This window comes from Saccopteryx leptura, chromosome 2 (genome assembly GCF_036850995.1).
Source record: "Saccopteryx leptura isolate mSacLep1 chromosome 2, mSacLep1_pri_phased_curated, whole genome shotgun sequence".
Taxonomy (NCBI): Eukaryota; Metazoa; Chordata; class Mammalia; order Chiroptera; family Emballonuridae; genus Saccopteryx; species Saccopteryx leptura.
The window spans coordinates 327,354,569-327,375,731 of record NC_089504.1 but is presented as its reverse complement, the minus strand read 5'-3'; the positions used below and the strand labels follow the sequence as shown (position 1 = coordinate 327,375,731).

The 21,163-nt window shown below is 46.3% G+C and overlaps 1 protein-coding gene across 1 annotated transcript; it reads left to right on the top strand.

The window, feature by feature from the left end:
• The first annotated feature begins 6,873 nt into the window (after positions 1-6,873).
• On the top strand, positions 6,874-20,523 carry LOC136391557 (polyunsaturated fatty acid lipoxygenase ALOX15). Its single transcript, XM_066363291.1, has 15 exons — positions 6,874-6,978; positions 10,123-10,282; positions 11,664-11,868; positions 12,167-12,248; positions 12,343-12,465; positions 12,611-12,714; positions 12,890-13,050; positions 13,681-13,824; positions 15,005-15,214; positions 17,663-17,749; positions 17,846-18,015; positions 18,190-18,311; positions 18,849-18,949; positions 19,496-19,663; positions 19,772-20,523. Exons 2-15 carry the CDS (start codon positions 10,148-10,150, stop codon positions 19,949-19,951), a joined length of 1,992 nt encoding a protein of 663 aa, XP_066219388.1. The 5' UTR covers positions 6,874-6,978; positions 10,123-10,147; the 3' UTR covers positions 19,952-20,523.
• Positions 20,524-21,163: the final 640 nt, after the last annotated feature.

Sequence of the window (21,163 nt, the reverse complement as noted above, 5' to 3'; positions counted from 1 at the left end):
GAGGGGAGGAACTTTTCTATATTCAAGTATCTTGTAGCTTTGGCGTGTTTGGGCCCTATCCATTCATCTTTCTAGCCTTTGGCACATTCAGTATAAGAACTTCCTACTGAATCATCTAGGTCAGTGGTTCTCAAACTTTTTGAAGTCAGGGCGCATTTAGAATCCTACAAATAATTGTAGGCGCACTATATACAAATTTCTGAGAAATATGTTATAATAATTAAGTCAAATATTAAAGAAAAAAGTCTAAGCATGCTTTTATGGTAATTAAATGAGATATATACAACTAAATTAAATTTATTCTGGCATTAAAAAACATTTTTATTTTACATTTTTTGAGTTATGCTGTTTAGAATTCTGTGTGTGGTAGATTGGAGGCTTGATTCCCAAGAACTTTAGGGAAGAGGATGTTGTCAGCAGGATGTCATGGGGACGGGTTCACTGCTTGGCTACAAGCTATTCAGGATCTTGACTCTTCCAGATCTTTAGTAAGACTTAGTTTCCCAGCTGGATTGGGCTGAGTGGTAAGGGCTCATCAGATGGGTAGAAGGACCTGCAATGAGAAAATTTGAACAAAGTTGTTAGTGTTTGTCCTAAATGTTGAACATATTGTTTGATTTTTTTGATTCATGTTATAAATCTAAAGAGGAGTGTTTCTAAAACAGAAATTTGTAAGGGTCTCCCATAAACTATTTCAAAAGGGCTTCATTTGCCTGACCAGCAGTGGTGCAGTGGATAAAGTGTCGACCCAGAATGCTGAGGTTGGTGGTTCCACGCCCAGCACCGGGGTCACGGGCTTGAGCTGGGGAATCATCCACAAGATCCCTAAAGCTCTCCAGCTTGAGCCCAGAAGGGTTGCTGGCATGAAAAGCCCAAGGTTGCTGGCTTGAGCAAGGAGTCACTGCCTTGGCTTGAGCCCCTGGATCAAGGCACATATGAGAAGCAAGCAATGAACAACTACAAGGATGCAACTATGAGTTGATGCTTCTCATCTCTCTCCCTTCTTGTCTGTCTGTCTGTCTTTCCCCCTCTCTCTCTGACCTACAACTTCTGGAGCAAGCAGCCACGGAAGCCAAACCACAACCACAACCTCTGCAGCAATTGGCCCCAACAGTCAGCTGCCGAGGTCCAGCCCCGGGGGGAATCTAGGGTCCCACAGGAAGAGACGGCATCAGCGCGAATCGAGTGAGAGAGCGGAATTCTTTTTTCTCTTTAGCATTTACTGCCAGGCATCTCTGCCAAATGCTGGTCTAGCTTTATTTTTATACACACACACTAAGTTACAATCACATGGTATTCAGAATACATTGATTAATAATTGTTTTTGTTTCACTATGGTTACGTATTTCTAGGCAACAGTTAATTCATTTCTATAAGCTATAAATCAGGTGGTAAGTCATTCAAAGTACAGTTATACAGTAACTTGAACAGCAATAACAATATTGGTACAAACTTCTAAAAGGTCAGTACTGATTAATAATTCTACCTTACCTAATGTCCTATTGTCTAGTCAAATTTTATTTATCTACTAATTATACATTAGTTAAGTTCTAACTTTATTTTTCTCAGAGTGTTCCACCACCTGAAGGTCAGGTATGCAAGAAGAAAGGAAAGTTTCTCTACTCTACCACATGAAAAGGCTAGGGAGGTAAAGTAATGAATTAAGTGAAGGCTGAAAGGTGCTTCTGTGTATAGTTACTGTTTCCTACCTATTCATAAATCACAATCTATTTTTTCTAACATGATTAATAAGAAGGAATTCTCCTACAAGCTTAACCCTTTTCAAGGGATATCATAGCCAGCCTCTTAAGTCTATGAGTCCAGGCAAAGCGGCTTAAAGGCTTTTCTGTGGAACTCACACCCTCTGTCTTATTTCTAAGAAATTACTACGAATCTACAAGGAATGCACGGTGCTATTATCCCTGTGCCAAAATTATAGCACACACCCAGAAAAGGGCGGATAAAGGCCAAATTAATTCAAAAGGTCAAAGGGGGAAGTATCGTTGTGCCTTTTCTCTGCTGTGACTTTGTCAACCAGCAGCCGTTGGTCTTCTCTGCTGTGACTTTGTCAACTAGCAGTTGTTGATCTTCTTCTGCTATGACCTTGTCAGCCAGCAGATGTTGGTCTTCTCTGCTGTGACCTTGTCAGCCAGCAGTCGTTGATCGGCTTCTGACAGGCAGCACTTGGTCAATAACTGCCAACTTCCTTATTTTTGCTTCTGCTTCAATTTAAGACCTATGAGGGAAAGGCAAAAGTGCTCCCCTAACCAATCACATAGGTTGGTGATCCTCCAGTCAGGGAAATACCCAAAGCCCTCCTTTTTGTCCACTGTACAGCTTTCCAACTACCCTGCCTATCTTTGAATCTCTTCAAAATGCCAAGTGATGGTGGCTGACTCCTTTGTTATGTAGCCAACTCTGAATAAATAGCCTTTGTTCTCATTTGGGTGATCTTTGTTTATTTCCACACAGGTGGGAATGTAAAATGGTACAAGCACTATGGAAAACTGGCAGTTTCTTAGAAAGTTAAACATAAACTTTCCATATAATTCAGTGATCCAACTCTTAGGTATTTACCCAAGAGAAATAAATACTTATGTTCATACAGCAACCTGTGTGAAAATCTTTATGGTAGTTTTATTTATAGTCACCAAAAAATTATAAACTACCCATTGTCTTTCAACTGGATAATGGAAACCTGATACAACAGAAGGAACAGAGTGTATAGTCTTATGAAGTTCAAGCATATCAAATACACATCCTGAAAAGCACTACTCTCTTAAGAAATGGGGTGTCTAGAGGCTAGAACACTAGATATTGAGGTCTTTCGCCACCAGTTATTTCACCAGAGAATGTCTTAGTCTCAGCAGGTCTAAGTTCACATAACGAAGTAGACATAGCTTACCATTAAAACATCCAGTTTGAGATTGAGCATCTATTTCCTGAAGGCTACAAGATTGATATCAATGCAGTCACACAGCTTCCTGTTGTCTTTGAAGTGGATTTCCTAGGACCACAGAGGTTTTTGTGGGAGTAGCATCAATATCTTGGCATAAATTATCCAAAATTAAGCAGTAGTGGGGAGGGTGCACTTCTTGCTCAGGCTTAACATGTAGTCACTACACCACCTTACTTCAAACTACCCTGGATGGGACCTCAAATGTAGTATAATGGTCAGTATGGGAAATACCTGACCTTTACCTCTAGGGGAAATGTCTTTACTCTTCTCCCCAGATTTTCATGGCCTAGAGAAATCCAAAAGTTTCCCCCAAATTTCTGTGGAAGTCTTTAGACTAATAGCCTCACATCTTGCCTCTCACCCCAGCTCCCAGTAAGATGTCTCTGACTGGCCATTGAGCAAATTTAGAGGCAAAATTCAGTTTCTTCACCTAAAATCACATCACATCAAGCATTTCATAATTTTTATGGAAGTTGGAGGAACCACGTCATGCAACACGGAGCATTCAGCGATTTCTTTGCCCTCCCCATATCCCACACCTTTCAACCATGGATGTTAGGAGTGCTATTTATAATCCATTAAATTACATGGCTGAGCCCCACTTTGATGGAATAATATACTGCCCACAAAAATTAGGGGATATTCTATAGCTTCATTTTCATTTTGAAATATCCCCTAATTTTTGTGAGCAGTGTACTTACAAAATACAACATCAACATATCGGTTTTTATTGTCCTGGTACTTTCATGATTTCACTGGGCCTACAGTGCTGAGCCTCAGTTTTGGATTGTTGAGTTTCAAAGTCTGGACATAAAGGGATTAGGAATGGCTCCTTTGCATGATGGGGGCTTGGGAAAAGACTGATGCATTAGGACTGGGAGGAGCTACAGAGTTGAATAAGGTTAACATCCAGGGCTCTCTCTGTGCTTAATTTGATGGCACCATCTGTTGTCAGTTCACAGGAGCCCCATGGGGACAGAGGAGGCCACACAGAGGTAAGTGACAGTGGACATCACATGTATAGAAAAGCTTGCCTGGTTGTCCAGGCCTGTATTTTTTATTGCAGAGAATGTGTTATCTATCGACAGTCAACCCAAAACCTTGCTTAGCCCCTGTCTGAGTTAGGTCAGGTGGATGGCTCTTCTTCCAACATGAACATTGTCAATTGCCTGGCTGGTTGATATGTTTTCTTTTTAAATATTTAAAAATATGTTATTTATTTATTTTAGTGAGGAGAAAGAGAGAGAGAGAGAGAAAAGGGAGGAGGGAGGAGCAGAAAGCATCAACTCCCGTATATATATATCTTGACCAGGCAAGCCTGGGGCCTTGAACCAGCAACCTCAGCATTCCAGGTCAATGCTTTATCCACTGTGCCACCACACGTCAGGCTTGATTCATTTTCTAATAGCATTTCATGGAGTTTGTGAAGTTTTCTTTTTCAAAACTTGAAGTTTCACTCTGCAGCCAATTAGATTAGCAAGGTTGGTAAGAATATGTGAGGACTAGTTTTGTAAGTGGTCAGTTCATCACTAATGTTTTAGTTTTACACAAGCTTGTGAGTTCCGGGATTCAGAAAATAAATATGCCAACCATATTTATTATTTACTATGTATTGCTGCATTATTATTCTCTCTAAACTCAGTGGCTTAGAACAACAAACATTTATTATCTCACACAGTTTCTGAGAGTCAGGTGGTTCTAACTTAGGTCTTTCATAACGTTTTAGTCAATATGCAGCTGGGGCTGCATCATCTGAAGGCTTGACTGGGGCTGTTTCCAAGATAACTGGGGCTGTTTCCAAGATGACTGAGGCTGTTTCCAAGATGGCTCCCTCACGAAGCTGTTGGCTGGAGGCTTCAGTTCCTCACTGGCTGTTGGCAAGAGTTCCTTATTTTATGGACCTTTCCACAGATTTTCTTTCTTTTCTTTTTAAAATTTTTATTTATTGATTTGAGAGAGAGAGAGAGGAGAGAGAGAGAGAGAGAGAAAGGAAGTGGGGAAGGAGCAGGAAGCATCAACTCCTAGTTGTTTCGTAGTTGCTATAGTTGATTCTCATATGTGCCTTGACCAGGCAAGCCCTGGGTTTCAAACCAGTGACCTCAGCATTCCATGTCAGTGCTTTATCCATGGTGTCACCACAGGTCATGTAAAAGAGACTTCTTTAAAGTTGTTAAAATACTTCTTTTGATGTTTTCTTGGTGTTGCTGAATTTTGTCAGATCCCCCTGCACTCCCAAAGAATATTGTCTCAGGATCTCAGAATTGGGATTCTCATCAGATTGATTCATACTTGAGGCTCTGAAGCTTATTGTATCTCCCAAGGAGCTATCTTTGTTCCAGTAAAACTTCACCCTTCCTCATGTATCAATAATTCAGGGATAAATCCTGACAAGGTTAAGATGACTATGGTGGTTTCATTTCCTTTGTCTGTTTGAAGGATTTGGGTTTGGTGCCCAGTTTTGGCCAAGTAGATAAGGGGAAGCTGCTGGATGGTTTCTGAGAAAGCTTCCCCTACTCTCACAAAGGGTGGCTCAGGAAGGAATGGCCCTTCCTTCTTCAGTGGATGTTGTGTCTGTGTGGGATTTCTGGAGTGGTAGCAGGCATTTTGCTAAGAAGGTAATTCATTGAAGGATGGAAAGACAGCAAAACAAACAATCCTGGCTTCCTCTTCTTCTTTTAGAAAAAGGGAGAGAGAGAGAGAGAAGCATCAACTCATTGTTGTATCACTTTATTTGTTCATTGATTTGTTCTCACATGTGTCTTGATGTGGGGGAAGGGGGGCTCCAGCCAAGCTAGTGACCTCTTACTCAAGCCAGAGACCTCGGAGGATTTGAACCTGGGACTTCAGTGTTCCAGATCAACACTCTATTCACTGTGCCACCACCAGCCAAGTCAAACCCTGGCTTCTTAATGAAGCTGTTGAGCCATGGATCTAACAACCCTAGAGACAACCTATCCTATGGGCTTTGTTGTAGTAATATAAGGTTATAATAATTAAATATATAGAAATATTAAAATATGGAAGATATATAAACGTAATTAAAAAGATATTAAAAATAATTATTAAAATTAAGTAAAGTTATGCCAATTGGATAGGAATTATGATAGTGGCTTAGTGCTCTAACTCTGTAATGTGATACACAGACTCTGACTTACAAGCAGAGCCCAGTTAGTATGTGTGTGAAGTTATACATAGATAAGAAGTAACTTGGTGCCATAACTCTGTAATGTGATAAACAGACTCTGACTTTCAAGTAGAGCCCAGTTAGTATGTATGTGAAATTATACATAAATAAGAAATGGCTTGATGTTATTTTCATTAACTTTGTAAATTAATGAAAATAAGAACATCTTAAAAAGTGGTTTAATGTAAACATTTCAGTAGATTGACATAAAGGGGGTTCCCTGTGAGGAACTCCCAAAAAGGTGGTTTGAGGTGATAATCCTGTAGATCAGGGGTCTCAAACTCAACTCAGCATGTGGGCTGCAGAGCAAGATCACAGCCGTTGGGCGGGCCGCACTAGGTCTACAAAAGGCAACTGTTACGCAACACTTTTCTCACTGCCGTTGAAAACAAAAAAAAAATCAGTACAACAAGCACAATTGTACATGCAGTTTACTCAGTGTCACAAAACGACCAGAAACTGTAGTTCGCATCACAACTGCTGTTAACTAAGCTAATATCTAGCTAGGATGCTAGAGAAATGAAAAATACAAGTAGGCCCCTAGGCTTACTTAATTTTATCCAAAACATTTTGAACTTCGTGGATTAGTCTGCAGGCTGCACAAAATTGTTCGGAGGGCCGCAAGTTTGAGACCCCTGCTGTAGATTGACACCTGTTAGAAGGCGTAGGCCAGAAAGAGTACTAAAGCTGAGGGGCCCCTTGCAGCAGTAGTCGCCCAGACTCCAACGTTGATGTGGACTGTCTCCACGCCACTCTGAGCTCTGACCAAAGCCAGCCTAGAGGAGCACGCCGACAGGGCCCCCTTAAGCTGTACCCAGGCACGCCAAAAGGATTTGTGAGTAATAAATTGCCTGTGTGATTATTGCAACTAATTTGTGTGTCGGTCGTGTCTTTCCTCCAGTGGCATTTAACAGTAGCATCCTCATAGCTGCCTCAAGAGTAATCTTGAACAGGCTGCCAGCCCTGCTGATAAGCAGGAGTGTCCCACTGCACGAGGAAGTCGAATCAGGGATGCCTGAACAACATAGAGCTTGGGCTCTACTGGGACAGGCTTCTTCTTTTCTGAGACAATAACTTTCTCTTGTTTGAGCCATTTTGAACAGATTTTTTGGTTAACGCAATCCATTAACCAATGGATTTTTTGGTTACTAACTGATACATTTATCTATTTCAATTAACCCTATTTATTATTTAGTCTTTGCTTTTCAAAAAGTCTCAACAAAATCATTGGGAGTCCCTTAAATCGGACCTTTTGCCCTGTTAGAACTGTTTGTGAGAGCAACTGTCTTGAGAGCAACCCTACTGTTTTAACAACAGTAGCACATTCCAGGCTTTTACCGAGTTTTACCTGCCCCAAGGCATAGAGTCCGCTACTTTCAAAGGAGCCCAGGTTTCTTTTAGTGGAGAAGACTATTATAGACCATAATCTTGTCTCTAAGGAAGTGATGTAGGTAAAAAGAACTGTCATATCTATGGGGCTCTTTTTTTAGTGATAGAGCTTGAACAGAGCTAATATTTTTCCCTTTTAAAAAAAGATTTAAAGTTTTCTTATTTATTGATTTGAGAGTGAGAGAAGGAGAGAGGGAAGGGGCAACATTGATCTGTTCCTGTATGTACCCTGACTGGATATCAAACTGGCAACCTCTGCATTAGAGACAATGCTCTAACTAACTGAGCTATCCAGCCAGGGCATTTTCTTAATATATAAATAGTTCTTACAGATCAATAAGAAAAAGACCAAAATCAAATAGAACATGAAACAGCTAGTTCACAGAAAAAGAAATACAAATGGCTCCTACAATATGAAAAGATGCTCAACCATACTCATAATAAGAGAGATGCAATTAAAATTCTACTAGGTACCATTTTTCACCTTTCAGATTGGTTAATGTAAAAGCATTTATCAATACACTATTGGGCAAAAGTGAGGGAGAATGGGCATTCTTTTTTATTTTATTTTATTTTATTTATTCATTTTAGAAAGGAGAGAGAGACAGAGAAAGAGAAGGGGGAGGAGCTGGAAGCATCAACTCCCATATGTGCCTTGACCAGGCAAGCCCAGGGTTTCGAACCAGCAATCTCAGCATTTCCAGGTCGATGCTTTATCCACTGCGCCACCACAGGTCAGGCGAATGGGCATTCTTATATATCCATTAACTTACTGATGGGAGCATACATCGGTACAACTTCTATTAAGGGCAGCTAAGCAATTTCTGCCAAAGGTACACATAATTTGACCTAGAAAAGATCTTGCATTTCTAGGATTTTGTATTACAGATATACCGACATAGGAAAAATGGTATCTACACTAGGAAACATTTTTCCAGAACATTTCTTTTATAGTTACAAAAGATAGCAAACAAACTGTCCACATGTAAGAAAACTGGCAGAGAACATTATGCTATATCAAAACAATAGCCACCGTAAGAACGAGGAAGCTCTGTAAGTACTGATGCACAATGATCTCCTGATTTATGTTGTAATGTGGAAAAACAAGGTGCAGAACAGTATGTAAAGTTTATACTATGTGCAGAAAAGGACAGAAAGGATAGGCATGTACTTGCTTGGGAATGTGGACGGCTGGGGTGGGGTGAAGGGACTGAGTCGCCTGAGGCAAAGAGGGAGCCAGACACTACCGAACACCACTTTCTACTTTGTGAACTTTGGATCAAGTGAATGTACTTCCCATACCCTCACAAACAAAACAAAACAAAAAGTCAAGCAGACAAGAAAGTATGCATTACAGACATTTTCCACCAAATTCATTGGTTACACCAGACTGATATTAATCTATACCATGAGGGTACCGGAGCTTGTTTTGCTATTCTCTTATTATTTACATGGAAAGTTCTTTGTCTTCGTTTCCTCAAGGGAAGCACTTCTCTTTCATTAAACTTGTAGTTCAGTATGTTTGAGCAAACATTGACACCCACAAACCTGCTACTGTGCTAAATTCAGGGGAAACAAAATTGAGTAATTTGTACTGGGATGTGTTCCTGGCTTGGGAGGGGCTCCCCTTGGTGGGGATATGGACATACAAACAAGTTACTCTAGTATTAAGTGTGCAATAATAGAAGTATGCACATAGTGAAAGCAGTAGAGAGAAAAGCTGATTAGCTCTGGTGAGGGCAGAGGGAGGGGTTGAATGGCCAGGGAAGACTTCTTTCAAAAACTAAAGTCTCACCAGAGTTTAAAAGGTGAATAAAAATTTTCAGGAGTAAGGACTGCAGGCAAACAATAAAGTGGGTTCTGGGAAACACAGGGCTCCAGCCCAAAGTGGAGAGAGCAGAGGTGGGGTGGGGTGCAGTGGAATGAAGTGGGAGGAGGGCAAGCAAGGTCAGCAAGAGCTCTGAGGGACAAAATGTTTGGATTTTCACCCTGCAGGCAGCAGAGAGGCAAGGCTTGGAAGCTGGAAAGGCATGAGCCCCAGAGCCTTGCACCGGGAATAGCTGCAAGGGTTCACATCTGGTCAAATTAATTTGGTGGCACAAATGTATCTTATTCAAATGCTGCTGCAGATCAGGCCTCCTTGCCTCCTCATCCACCCCTACAACATTAAGCATGACCGTTGAAAAGCGTGAACCAGCCTGTGACTGTGAGGCTAGCAAGTGTGTGTGTGTGTGTGTGTGTGTGTGTGTGTGTGTGTGTGTGTGTGTGTTTAGATGGAGGGGGCTTCCAGGCTACACACACACCACCTGCCCCCTGGGCTAGTTGTCAATTCCTTCTTCCCGCATGTTTTCTCCCAAATCCTATTCTGCTTCCCCATTCCATCCTCCCCCCACAAAAATAATGATCTGCACCCAGTACCCCCTCTAGGGCCCCACCCTCTGGGCTGGGGCTGAATTCTGGGCTGCCCAGAGCATGTGGCCAGGCCGGGTTGGTTGGAGACCTGCCAGCCACACCCCTACTCCTGCAAGGCTCCCGAGGGGCGGGGTCTTGGGTCCAGTTATTTGGCATGTCCACTCTTCTTCCCCCTCAGAAGGCACGAAACGTCTTTGGACAACATGGGTGTCTACCGCGTCCGCGTGTCCACTGGGTCCTCCCTCTGTGCGGGCTCCAACAACCCGGTGCAGCTGTGGCTGGTCGGCCAGCACGGGGAAGCTGCTCTCGGGACGCGCTTGTGGCCGTCGCGGGGCAAGGTGAGCGGGCTGGAGCCGGGCGGTGGGATGCGCACCGGGCCGGAGGCCGTCAAATACCGGGGAAGAGACTCGCCCCCGCGCTGAGAGCACTCAGAGACCGCTGGGCTGAGCACTTAGGGCGGGACGTGGCACGTAGCAAGCGCTCAATAAAAGTTCGGGCCACCCGGCTTCCTTGGGACGAAGAGGATGCTCCTGCACGCCCACAGAGCTCTCTTTCTGAAGCTCAAGGACCCTTAAGCGGCTGTGCATCTCCTGTTTTCCTCTCTTCTTAAAAGCTGCTATTTCAAATCTCTTCTGCTGTTGCTGAACCTCCGACCTTGCGGGCTTTATCACGGGGCAGGGGGGGATGGAGGAACCGAAGCGGGGTGGGGGTTGGCTTCTGTCACTTTTTCTCCCTTCATCCCCATCCCCAAATTTCCACCGTTCGTCAAGCGCTCTCCAAGACCCCCAGATCCAGATGTCTGCCCCACGGATGCCTAAAGGAACATGCCCCAAGGGGGGCTCCTCACCTCTCTCACACCTCTCCTCTTGCCTCCCCGGTTGTCACTCACGCCTCCCACTCTGTTCGCCCCAGTCTAACCACGAAATCAAGGGATGTCAATTCTATCTCCTGGACACCTCCGGCCTCCGTGTCTGGATGTCCGCTCCCCCCCTCCCCACAGCATCTCCTTGAACCTACGTCACCTTCAGCCTCTTCCCCCCCCCCCCCCCCATCTCGCTTAAAACATTTGAATGGCTTCCGCTTGTCCTCAGGACCAAATCCAAAGCCGTAGCCTAACCTTCGAGACTTCACGATCTAGTCACACTCATGTCCCACATGCTCTGTGCGCCCCACGCCTCTGCCGCCCTGGATCAGCCTCCGCTCTCTCACTTCCTCTCCCTGGCACGCACGTCCCCAACCTTTTCCTTCCTCGCACTTTTTCTGGCTAAACCCTTAGCATCTAGAGGTCTCCGCTTAGACAGAATGTTCACGGGGAAGCCAGCCCCCAGGTAGGTGAGAGCCTCTACCGCGCTAAACCTTGGAGGTGGCATTGGGGTCGCCAGGGTCCCACGGCGTAACTGCCTGGTCCACAGTGAACCTCCCCGCGCACCTGTGTGGGTGCCCAGCACCCAGCTCAGCGCTTGGCACATCAAAGACTACAGAAAGGGAAAAGAGCAGGAAGGAGTGCATCCTCCCTCCTCTGCCTCACCCTGGGCTGAACTTGACGACCCAGAATGGGGTCCAGGGGACATCTGGTCCGTGCGTGTCTTTTCTCTTTTGAGTTCCTTTTGCGCCGCTTTCCCAGAGGCCCAGCAGGGGGGCCTGGGGGGAGCTGGGAATCAGTCCCAGTCCTCCTTCCGGGCATCACCCTGGATGGTGAGCTTCTTCTGTCCTCTGTAGGAGACGGAATTCAAAGTGGACGTGTCGGAGTACCTGGGGCCTCTGCTCTTCGTGAAAATGCGCAAGCGACACCTCCTTCAGGATGACGCCTGGTTCTGCAACTGGGTCTCTGTGCAGGGCCCCGGGGCCAGTGGGGACGAGTTCAGGTTCCCGTGTTACCGCTGGGTGAAGGGCGATGGCGTTCTGAGCCTGGCTGAGGGCACTGGTGAGTGCAGGGTGGGCTGCGAGGAGGCTTCTGGGGCCCAAGAGAAGCTGGGGGTGGGGGGAGAGGAGAAGACTGGAAATGGTGAGGGGGCAGGAACCGGAGGGCCGGTCTTTTCAGCCTGTGGAAGAGGCAGGTTGCTGCAGATGGCATGCAGCAGAATGGAGGCTGGGGAGGGCATGGTGCTGAAGTGTCAGGCCCTCTACTGCTCCCGAGGTGGGCTGAGAAGGCACCCCTGGCAGGGACAGGGGAGAGGCTCTCAGGAGAAGCCTTATCGTCCACGTCCTCCTTCCACTTCTAGGCTGCACATTGGTAGATGACCTTCAAGGCCTGTTCAAGAAACACAGGGAAGAGGAGCTGGAAGAGAGAAGGAAGCTGTACCGGTTAGCCTGCCCCCTGCCTGGTGAATCCTCCTGACCTCACAGGGAGCCCTGGCCCCTCCTCACATCAATGCCTGATATCATTTCTGCACCACAGGTGGGGTAACTGGAAGGATGGGTTAATCCTGAATGTGGCCGCAGCCAGTATAAGCGACCTCCCGATAGATGAGAGATTTCTGGAGGACAAAAAGATTGACTTTGAGGCTTCACTGGCCAAGGGGTGAGAACAAGGGGCACTGGATGAATGAGAGGTACCCTGGTCCAGTGGAAGCCAAGGGGCTAGACTGGTCCAAGGTGGATGCCTATGGTTGTAATGTGTGATTCTGAGAATAACTCTCAAACATTTTGTCTATCCTTCCCTGAAGGCTGGCTGAGCTAGCTGTCAAAGACTCTTTAAATATTCTGGCTTGCTGGAAGGAACTGGATGACTTCAGCAGAATTTTCTGGTGTGGCCAAAGCAAGCTGGCTGGTCAGTATCCTCCCCCAGTTTTTCTCTGAGATCCTGACCCCCAGATTCCACTGGGACCAGTGCGGGGAGACCTGAGGTCTGGGTTCTTCTGGTAGGCTGGAGTCAAGAGGGGATGGTTTGGTGGGGGTTGGAAGAACCAGGACCTCAATTCTCACAACTTGCTCCACATTCCCAGGGAAGGTGCGGGAATCCTGGCAGGAGGATGCCTTTTTCGGGTATCAGTTTCTCAATGGTGCCAACCCAATGTTGCTAAGGCGCTCCAGTCAACTTCCTGCCCGCCTAGTGTTTCCTCCAGGGATGGAGGAGCTGCAGGCCCAGCTGGAGAAGGAGCTCCAGGTATAGACATAATAGCCCAAAGGAGGCCACACAGTGAAATAAGGGTGTGGTTACTATATGTGCTACTTTGGGGTCCACTGTGAGCCCAGCTTGCTGGTGGATGGCCAGAGGGAATTCTACAGGGGAAATCTTGAGTGGTCCTGGAGAGGTGTACATACTTCTCCAATGAGAAGTGCATAGTGTGGAAGAAGAGGGTGTGATGGGTGATAGAGAGAATTAAAATGAAAAAATAACTGGGCCTTGGAGCTAGGGATTTGGGAGAGTGTGGAGTAAGAGACTCAGATCGGGTGGGGTTGTTAACCAGGAGTCAACACGGATCAATTGAAAGAGAAAATTCAGATTATAAGATAAGGTAGACTTAGATTTGAACCATGGTTCTGCTATTTATAAGCTGTGTGACTTCAGGTAAGATACCTCTTCTCTTTTATCACCTGTGTCCTCTTTTATAAAACTGGGGCTAATTCAAGTGCGTGTAAGAATTATGTGAGGCAATCGGCATGTGATTCATTACCTGGTACAAAGTAGATGATGCAGACAAGTTAGTTTCCTCCTTTTTCTTTTTCCTTTGGGTAATCTGGGTGAGAAGAAGATGGCTTATGCTGATAGCACTTGCCCTCTACCCCCATCCAGGGAGGTACGCTGTTTGAAGCTGACTTCTCCCTGCTGGATGGGATCAAGGCTAATGTCATCCTGTGTAGCCAGCAGCACCTGGCAGCCCCCCTGGTCATGCTGAAACTGCAGCCGGATGGGCAACTCTTGCCCATGGTCATCCAGGTGAGAGGACCTAGAATTTCTTCTCCCCTGTGGCTGGCCCTGTCATTTCAGCCCCTTACCCAAATTCACTGAGGATTCCCTTGTGCTGAGCATGAGGTGGCACTGAAGGAGGAAATAGGCAGAGATGGGAAGTTGCAGTCTAGCTGGAGAGACAGTTGGGAAAATCTATATGTGCTCCAGTGCTGAGGAAGTCCCTGAGGATGGAGACAGTCTGGGAGGAGTCAGAGGAGATGAGGTGGGCTAGAGCCTTGGGGGAGGGGCAGGACCTGCCCCCAGGGGGAAGTGGGTTGGGCAGAAAACCGAGGTGTGATGAGTGTGAGAAGTCAGCTTACCAGTAGACAGTTGGGCTGGAGTGGTGGGGAATAGTATGAGGTGAAAGGGCCCAGACTGTAGCTGGCAGTGGACACCAAATCAAGGAGTATGAACAGAGGTAGCTGGTGTAGGCTGTTGTGAAAGATTCTGTTGGCACATTCTATGGGTTATTTTGTATAGGATGGACCAGAGAAGGGAAATGCTAGATACAAAGATTAGGGTGACATGCTCCAGCAATTGTCCAAGATGGGGGTGATGGGCTCCAATGTGGAGAATAGCTGTGGGGGTGCAGAGGAAGGAGGATGGGCATGCAGAGGAAAATTAAACTGGCCTGGATTCAAGGAGATAGAAAAGGAAGCGTCACGCAAGGCACCTGCAGAAATAAAGAGAAAAATGTGCTTGGGTGGCCTTTTGTCAGGCCAATCATGAGGTATGGGGAGACATTCATATTGTTACAGCTAGCTAGTGACCAGTAGCTGAGAACTGGAGACTTAGTCAGCTGAGTAGGGATGATATTGGAAGATCCGAGAGAAGCTGAAGTTTCTGAAAAAGAGCACGGGATAAAGGAAGCAGAGGGTTTGAATCTTGTTCACCCTGAGGGGACTGAAAGGGAAGGTGGAGGCCAGCAAGGCAGTGGAAGAAGAGTTTCTGCAGAAGGCCTGGGGTAGAGCAGCTCGTAGCATGTTAATGCTCTGAGAGGTAGGAAAGGGAGGAGATGGAATAGTAGCTGTTGGGGAGAAGCAGCAGTCAGATGGAGAAAGCTAAGCAAATCTGAGGAAGAAGGGAGGGGTTAAATATGCAACGGATGGGGAATCTGCTGGGCACCCGACACTCATCTCTCTCTTCCCCACTCTTATCCTTGCTCTAGCTCCAATTGCCATGCACGGGATCCCCCACACCACCACTTTTCCTGCCCACGGATCCCCCGATGGTCTGGCTCTTGGCCAAATGTTGGGTCCGCAGCTCTGACTTCCAGGTTCATGAGCTGAATTCTCATCTTCTGAGGGGACATTTAATGGCTGAGGTTATCGCTGTGGCCACCATGAGATGCCTTCCATCGATACATCCTATCTTCAAGGTAATGCCCTATCCCCTTCTCTTCCGCCTGCCCTTTGGCCTCATGGCACAGTACTTCCTCTGGAGGCACTAACTCTGTGGACTTTCAGGGTGTGGGGAAAGCCAACCAATGAAAGACAAGTGAGCAAGGGAGCGAGCAAGGTTTGTTCTGCATTTTCAACAGGGCAACATCACCTCCCAAGTAGGGGAAAATGACTCATTGGCAAGGTGGGCCGTGGGTGTGGTGGGAGGTAAGAAGTCTTACTCTCGTTAGGTATAATGCACAGATAGATAAATGTATTACTTATAAATAGTACCCACAAAAGACTGGGATTCCTTCCCAAACGGCAGGGGTAGGGAACCTTTTTGGCTCAGACAGCCACGAATGCCACATATCTTAAAATGTAATTCCATGAAAGCCATACAACAACCTGTGTACATTATGCATTATCCAGTAAAAATTTGGTGTTGTCCCGGAGGAGAGCTGTGAGTGGCTCCAGCCAGCTGCAACGATGAACATGAGCGGTAGGAAATATGTGGATTGTAATACATGAGAATATTTTATATTTTTAACATTATTATTATTTTTTTTTATTAAAGATTTGTCCATGAGCCAGATGCAGCCATCAAAAGAGCCACATCTGGCTCGTGATCCATAGGTTCTCGACCCTGCCAAAAGGGGACCACGCAAATAACAGATTTTTTCCAACCAGTTTTGAAGGGTTCTAAAATAATAACACATAGGCCAGTTAGATGTGCTCAGGTCAAGGACAGTAGCCATTTTTTTTTTTCAAACAGACAATTTGAATGCAGTATTCACCCATTCACTTTTATTCTTGGGTGCTTCTAGTGGGGCAAGAACCATTCTGGATGTCTGTGCTAAGTAATTCCCTTTAGGGCTCACAGGCAATAAAGATTGCATTATAACATATTAGCTGTCACAAGTACAATGCAGAGAATCAAAGCAGAGTGATGTGATATCAAGTTCAGATTGGGTAGTCAGGAAAGACTCCCTTAATGACATGACATAGAGAACGAGACTATGAGGCGCCAGCCATGAGATGATCAAGGCGCACACTATTCTAGGCGGAGGGAATGCTTAGAACAGTGCGGAGGTCTCAGGCAGGAACAAGCGTGGCATGTCTGAAGAACAGAGAGGTGAGTGCAGGCCCTGGCTGTCTAGCTCAGTGGATAGAACGTCGGCCCAGCATATGGACGGCCCAGGTTTGATTCCTGGTCAGGGCGCACAGGAGAGGTGACTATCTGCTTCTCTCCCCCTTCCTTCCCTCTTCCTCTCCTACAGCCAGTCACTCGATTGGTCCGAGTGTCGACCTCAGGCACTGAGGATAGCTTAGTTGATTTGAGCATCAGCTCTAAATGGGGTTTGCCAGGTGGATCTCAGTTGGGGCATGTGCAGGAGCCTGTCTCTCTATCTACCCTCCTCTCACTTAAGATGAAAAAGAAAGAAGGTGAGTGCCATGGTCAAAATGGAGAGGGTAGGAGATGGAGTTCTCAAGGTAGGCAGGTAACAGCATGTATCGTCAGTGGAAGCAAAATGGGACCAGGACCATGGAAAAGTTCTGGGATGCAAAAAAACTTACACTTTTGTCTGACCAGGCTGTGACACAGTGGATAGAGTGTCAGACTGGGATGCGATAGGACCCAGGTTCAATACCCCGAGGTCGCCAGCTTGAGCGCAGGCTCATCTGGCTTGAGCAAAAAGCTCACCAGCTTGGACCCAAGGTCGCTGGCTCCAGCAAGGAGTTACTCGGTCTGCTGAGGCCCCCAGTCAAGGCACATATGAGAAAGCAATCAATGAACTACTAAGGTGTTGCAATGAAAAACTGATAATTGATGCTTCTCATCTCTCTCCATTCCTGTCTGTCTATCCCTATCTATCCCTCTCTCTGACTCTCTCTCTCTGTCCCTGTAAAAACAACAACAACAACAACAACAAAAAAAAACTTACAATTTTTATGTAGGAATCAAACATATGCATACAGAACATAACTGATATAGTATATCTGTAACATTAAAATTTCATGGGGTGAAGCATTTGAGATCTTGCTTCCCAACAACTATCATCAGTTTGGCTCAAATAAAGTCTTTGGAAAATTCCTTAAAAAAATTCAGTGGGGGGGAGAAGAGGAAAATATATCTGAAAAGGCTCTTTAGAAGAGTGATGATAAAAAAAAAGGTTGAGAAAACTGAGCTAGAACTTCGACAGTCTTACATGAAATGAAAAAAAGAATGATTTTTTTCTTTTTTACAATATTGTACAGCAATAAATCAATGGTTTGTGGAATGAGTTGCAAATCAACTGAACACTCTTGCTGTCGAGGGACCACTGAACTTCATGTCTCTGCTTTTCCAGAGACCAGGAACCTTTCCTGCTCTTCAACTCCTGTTTCCTACAGGGACTTGTCACTGATCTCCTCTGACTTTGCAGTCTCTGGCTCTCTCCTTCCAGCTATTAATCCCACACCTGCGATACACCATGGAAATTAACGTGCGGGCCAGGACTGGGCTGGTCTCTGACATGGGCGTTTTTGACCAGGTATGAAGACAGACGGGGATTCTGGAGCTCATGTTTCCTCCAGCTCTGGCCTTGGGCAGGTGGATTTGCCTGACCCTGCCCATCCTTGCTTTTCAGGTGGTGAGCTCTGGTGGGGGAGGCCATGTGGAGCTCCTTAGGCGAGCTGGAGCCAATTTAACCTATAGATCATTCTGTCCTCCTGAGGACTTGGCTGACCGGGGGCTCCTGGGAGTCAAGTCTTCCTTCTATGCCCAAGATGCCCTGCGGCTTTGGGAAGTCATCTATTGGTGAGGCAAGAAGAAGACAAGGCTGGTGCGGGTGGGTGGGCAGGAAGAGGCCCAGGAGAACAGAAGGTCTGTGTTGGGGCCTGGGGGCCTGGCCTGGCCCTGTGAGCAAGGAGCCCAGGGTCTGGAGGCTCCCTGTCAGCTTCTGCTCTCTTGGCCCAACCCCTTGGCCGGCAGCTATGTGGAGGGAATTGTGAGTCTTCACTATAAGATGGACGAGGCAGTGAAAGAGGATCTTGAACTGCAGTCCTGGTGTCGAGAGATCACTGAAATTGGGCTGCAAGGCGCTCAGGACCAAGGTGAGTTGAGCCCCTGCCCTGAGACCGCCAATGTGAGAGAATCCTCCTTGGAACATCCCCAAAATCCTCCCTATTTCTCTTAAACCTTCCAGAAGCATGTCCAACCCCTATTTAAATGCCCAAAAGCCTTCTTCGATTCCTATGCAATAAGAACCTCTCTAGGTCCCAGATGCAGTGGGACCAGTGGCTGCTTATAAATGTTCAACAACTGGCTCTCTGGGGGAATAAAGAAGCCCTGGTTTTTAGCATTTGGCTATTTCCATGGTGCAAATATTTCCACCGTAGCTAAAGTTGTGATGTCAATCAGCTTGCCTAATACCTGAACATTTAACGTAACTGACTCCTGTGAGCCAGTATGACCCGTACCAGTACCCCACTGAGAGAGGCCCTCCCAGGGGGCCTACCCATTTCCCCACTGCAACTCACATCAGTTCCTGAGATTCCTTGCCCCCCTCTCTCCCATCTTGCTCTCCCTGCTCTCTGAACTCTGCTTCTGTTCCTGGCTTCACAGCTTCTAACCTTCCTTACCCCTTGCAGGGTTTCCCATCTCCTTACAGTCCCGGGACCAGCTGTGCCACTTTGTCACCATGTGCATCTTCACCTGCACTGGCCAGCACTCCTCTGTCCACATGGGCCAGGTACTTACTGTAGGAGGGCAGTGGACATTTGCACCTGGACTGGAGGAAGGGCTGTGTGCAGGCGGCTAAAGTTTTTTGTGCTTAGCAGATACTGATTTTATTTGATTTATTTTTTTATTTTTTATTATTTTTTTTCATTTTTCTGAAGCTGGAAACAAGGAGAGACAGTCAGACAGACTCCCGCATGCGCCCGACAGGGATCCACCCGGCACACCCACCAGGGGCAATGCTCTGCCCACCAGGGGGCGATGCTCTGCCTTTCCGGGGTGTCGCCATGTTGCGACCAGAGCCACTCTAGCGCCTGAGGCAGAGGCCACAGAGCCATCCCCAGCGCCCGGGCTATCTTTGCTCCAATGGAGCCTTGGCTGCGGGAGGGGAAGAGAGAGACAGAGAGGAAAGCGCGGCGGAGGGGTGGAGAAGCAAATGGACGCTTCTCCTGTGTGCCCTGGCCGGGAATCGAACCTGGGTCCTCCGCACGCTAGGCTGACGCTCTACCGCTGAGCCAACTGGCCAGGGCCCTGATTTTAGATATCTGTCCTTTCTTAGCTGGATTGGTATTCTTGGGTCCCTAACGCACCCTGTACGATGCGACTGCCCCCACCGACCACCAAGGATGCGACACTGGAGACGGTCATGGCAACACTGCCCAACTTTCATCAGGCTTCTCTCCAGATGTCCATCACTTGGCAACTGGGCAGACGCCAGCCTGTTATGGTGAGAGCCAGGTGCTCTGGTCCCTGAGGAAGGGGGCAGCTGTGGGGAGATGGGCACTCCAAACCGGGGGTCATAAGGAGTTCAACTGCCCTTTTCTCCCCATGCCAGGTGGCTCTGGGCCAGCATGAGGAGGAGTATTTTGGGGGCCCTGAGCCTAAAGCTGTGCTGAACAAGTTCAGGAAGGAGCTGGCTGCCCTGGATAAAGAAATTGAGATCCGGAATGCAAAGTTGGACCTGCCCTATGAGTACCTGAGACCGAGCCTGGTGGAAAACAGTGTGGCCATATGAGCTGCCCTGACCTTTCGTTATTTCAGCCTCCCTTCCACCCAACCCACAGCCCCATCCCTTAGTCTTTCAGTCTTATCCTGCCCAACCACACGCCTTTCTATCTCCACCCTCTGACAGAGTCATCTTTTCCTCTGTATGCTCCTGGTGAATAAATTTTACTGCAGATGAACCATCTAGAGGCTGCATTTCTCCTGTATTCCTCCATCTTTTCCTAGTGTCCTCCCTTCCTCCCTCATTGGGCTCCCAAAAGGCAGATAATAGTTACACTTACATAAACTGTTTTATGTTAGAATGAACTAGGGTAATACTACATGTTACTCTGTATCTTATATAAATAAAAATGTAATGTTCGTTTTTTCAAAATCTTAAATCTCTAGAAGTTCTTCACTGATTGCTTTGAAATTTTGACACATCGTTGCATTTGAATACGCGCTCTTTTTTATATACCTACTATTATCTAGATATAGATGTCACACCTCTAATAGGTAAAAACATGCTTTTTTGTAAAACAGTGCCATCTGTTGGACATATGAGCAACACACGCTATACTAAATGTTTTACCGAGAGTAAGAGACATGGACAAGAGTGTGGTGGTTACCAGGGGTGGGGGGAGGGAGGACATGGGAGGGAGGGAGGGAGAGAGTTACGGGGAGGGGGAGGGGCACAGAGAACTAGATAGAGGGTGGTGGAGGACAATCTGACTTTGGGTGAGGGGTATGCAACATAATTTAATGACAAAATAACCTAGTCATGTTTTCTTTGAATATATGTACCCTGATTTATTAATGTCATCCCATTACCATTAATAAAAATTTATTAAAAATAAAATAAAATAAAAAAAATAAATAAATGTTTTACGATTCCATTTCAATGTTTCTGATTTACGATCCATTTACGTGCATCCAGACTTGAGGATGCACGGTTGCGAGCATGGCAATCGCATTCTGCAGCTTCAGATCTGATTCGTTCTCAACAGAATAAATGCGACAGGCTGAGAGTGGCTGAAAGACGTCAACGAGAAACAGCAGATCAGCGTCAAACACAACTCTAAGCTCAGCAATTACACGATTACAGTCACCTTCCATTCCGGTACAACCCAGCTGATGATTATAGTTTGAGCCGGCATGTTCTATCTGCACTATGACTGAAGTGTGTCCTTATTGTAAGGCTCTGAAATTTAATGGAGAAACGAAAGGAATGTGTAGTGGCGCT

What these genes read in the sequence shown, in the direction of transcription:
- LOC136391557 (XM_066363291.1), top strand. Translation starts at nt 10,148, where the DNA reads ATGGGTGTCTACCGCGTCCGCGTGTCCACTGGGTCCTCCCTCTGTGCG. An exon ending in GAGAGAAGGAAGCTGTACCG is followed by an intron (nt 12,249 to 12,342) that starts GTTAGCCTGCCC and finishes TCTGCACCACAG; the next exon opens with GTGGGGTAACTGGAAGGATG. An exon ending in CTTTGGGAAGTCATCTATTG is followed by an intron (nt 18,016 to 18,189) that starts GTGAGGCAAGAA and finishes CTTGGCCGGCAG; the next exon opens with CTATGTGGAGGGAATTGTGA.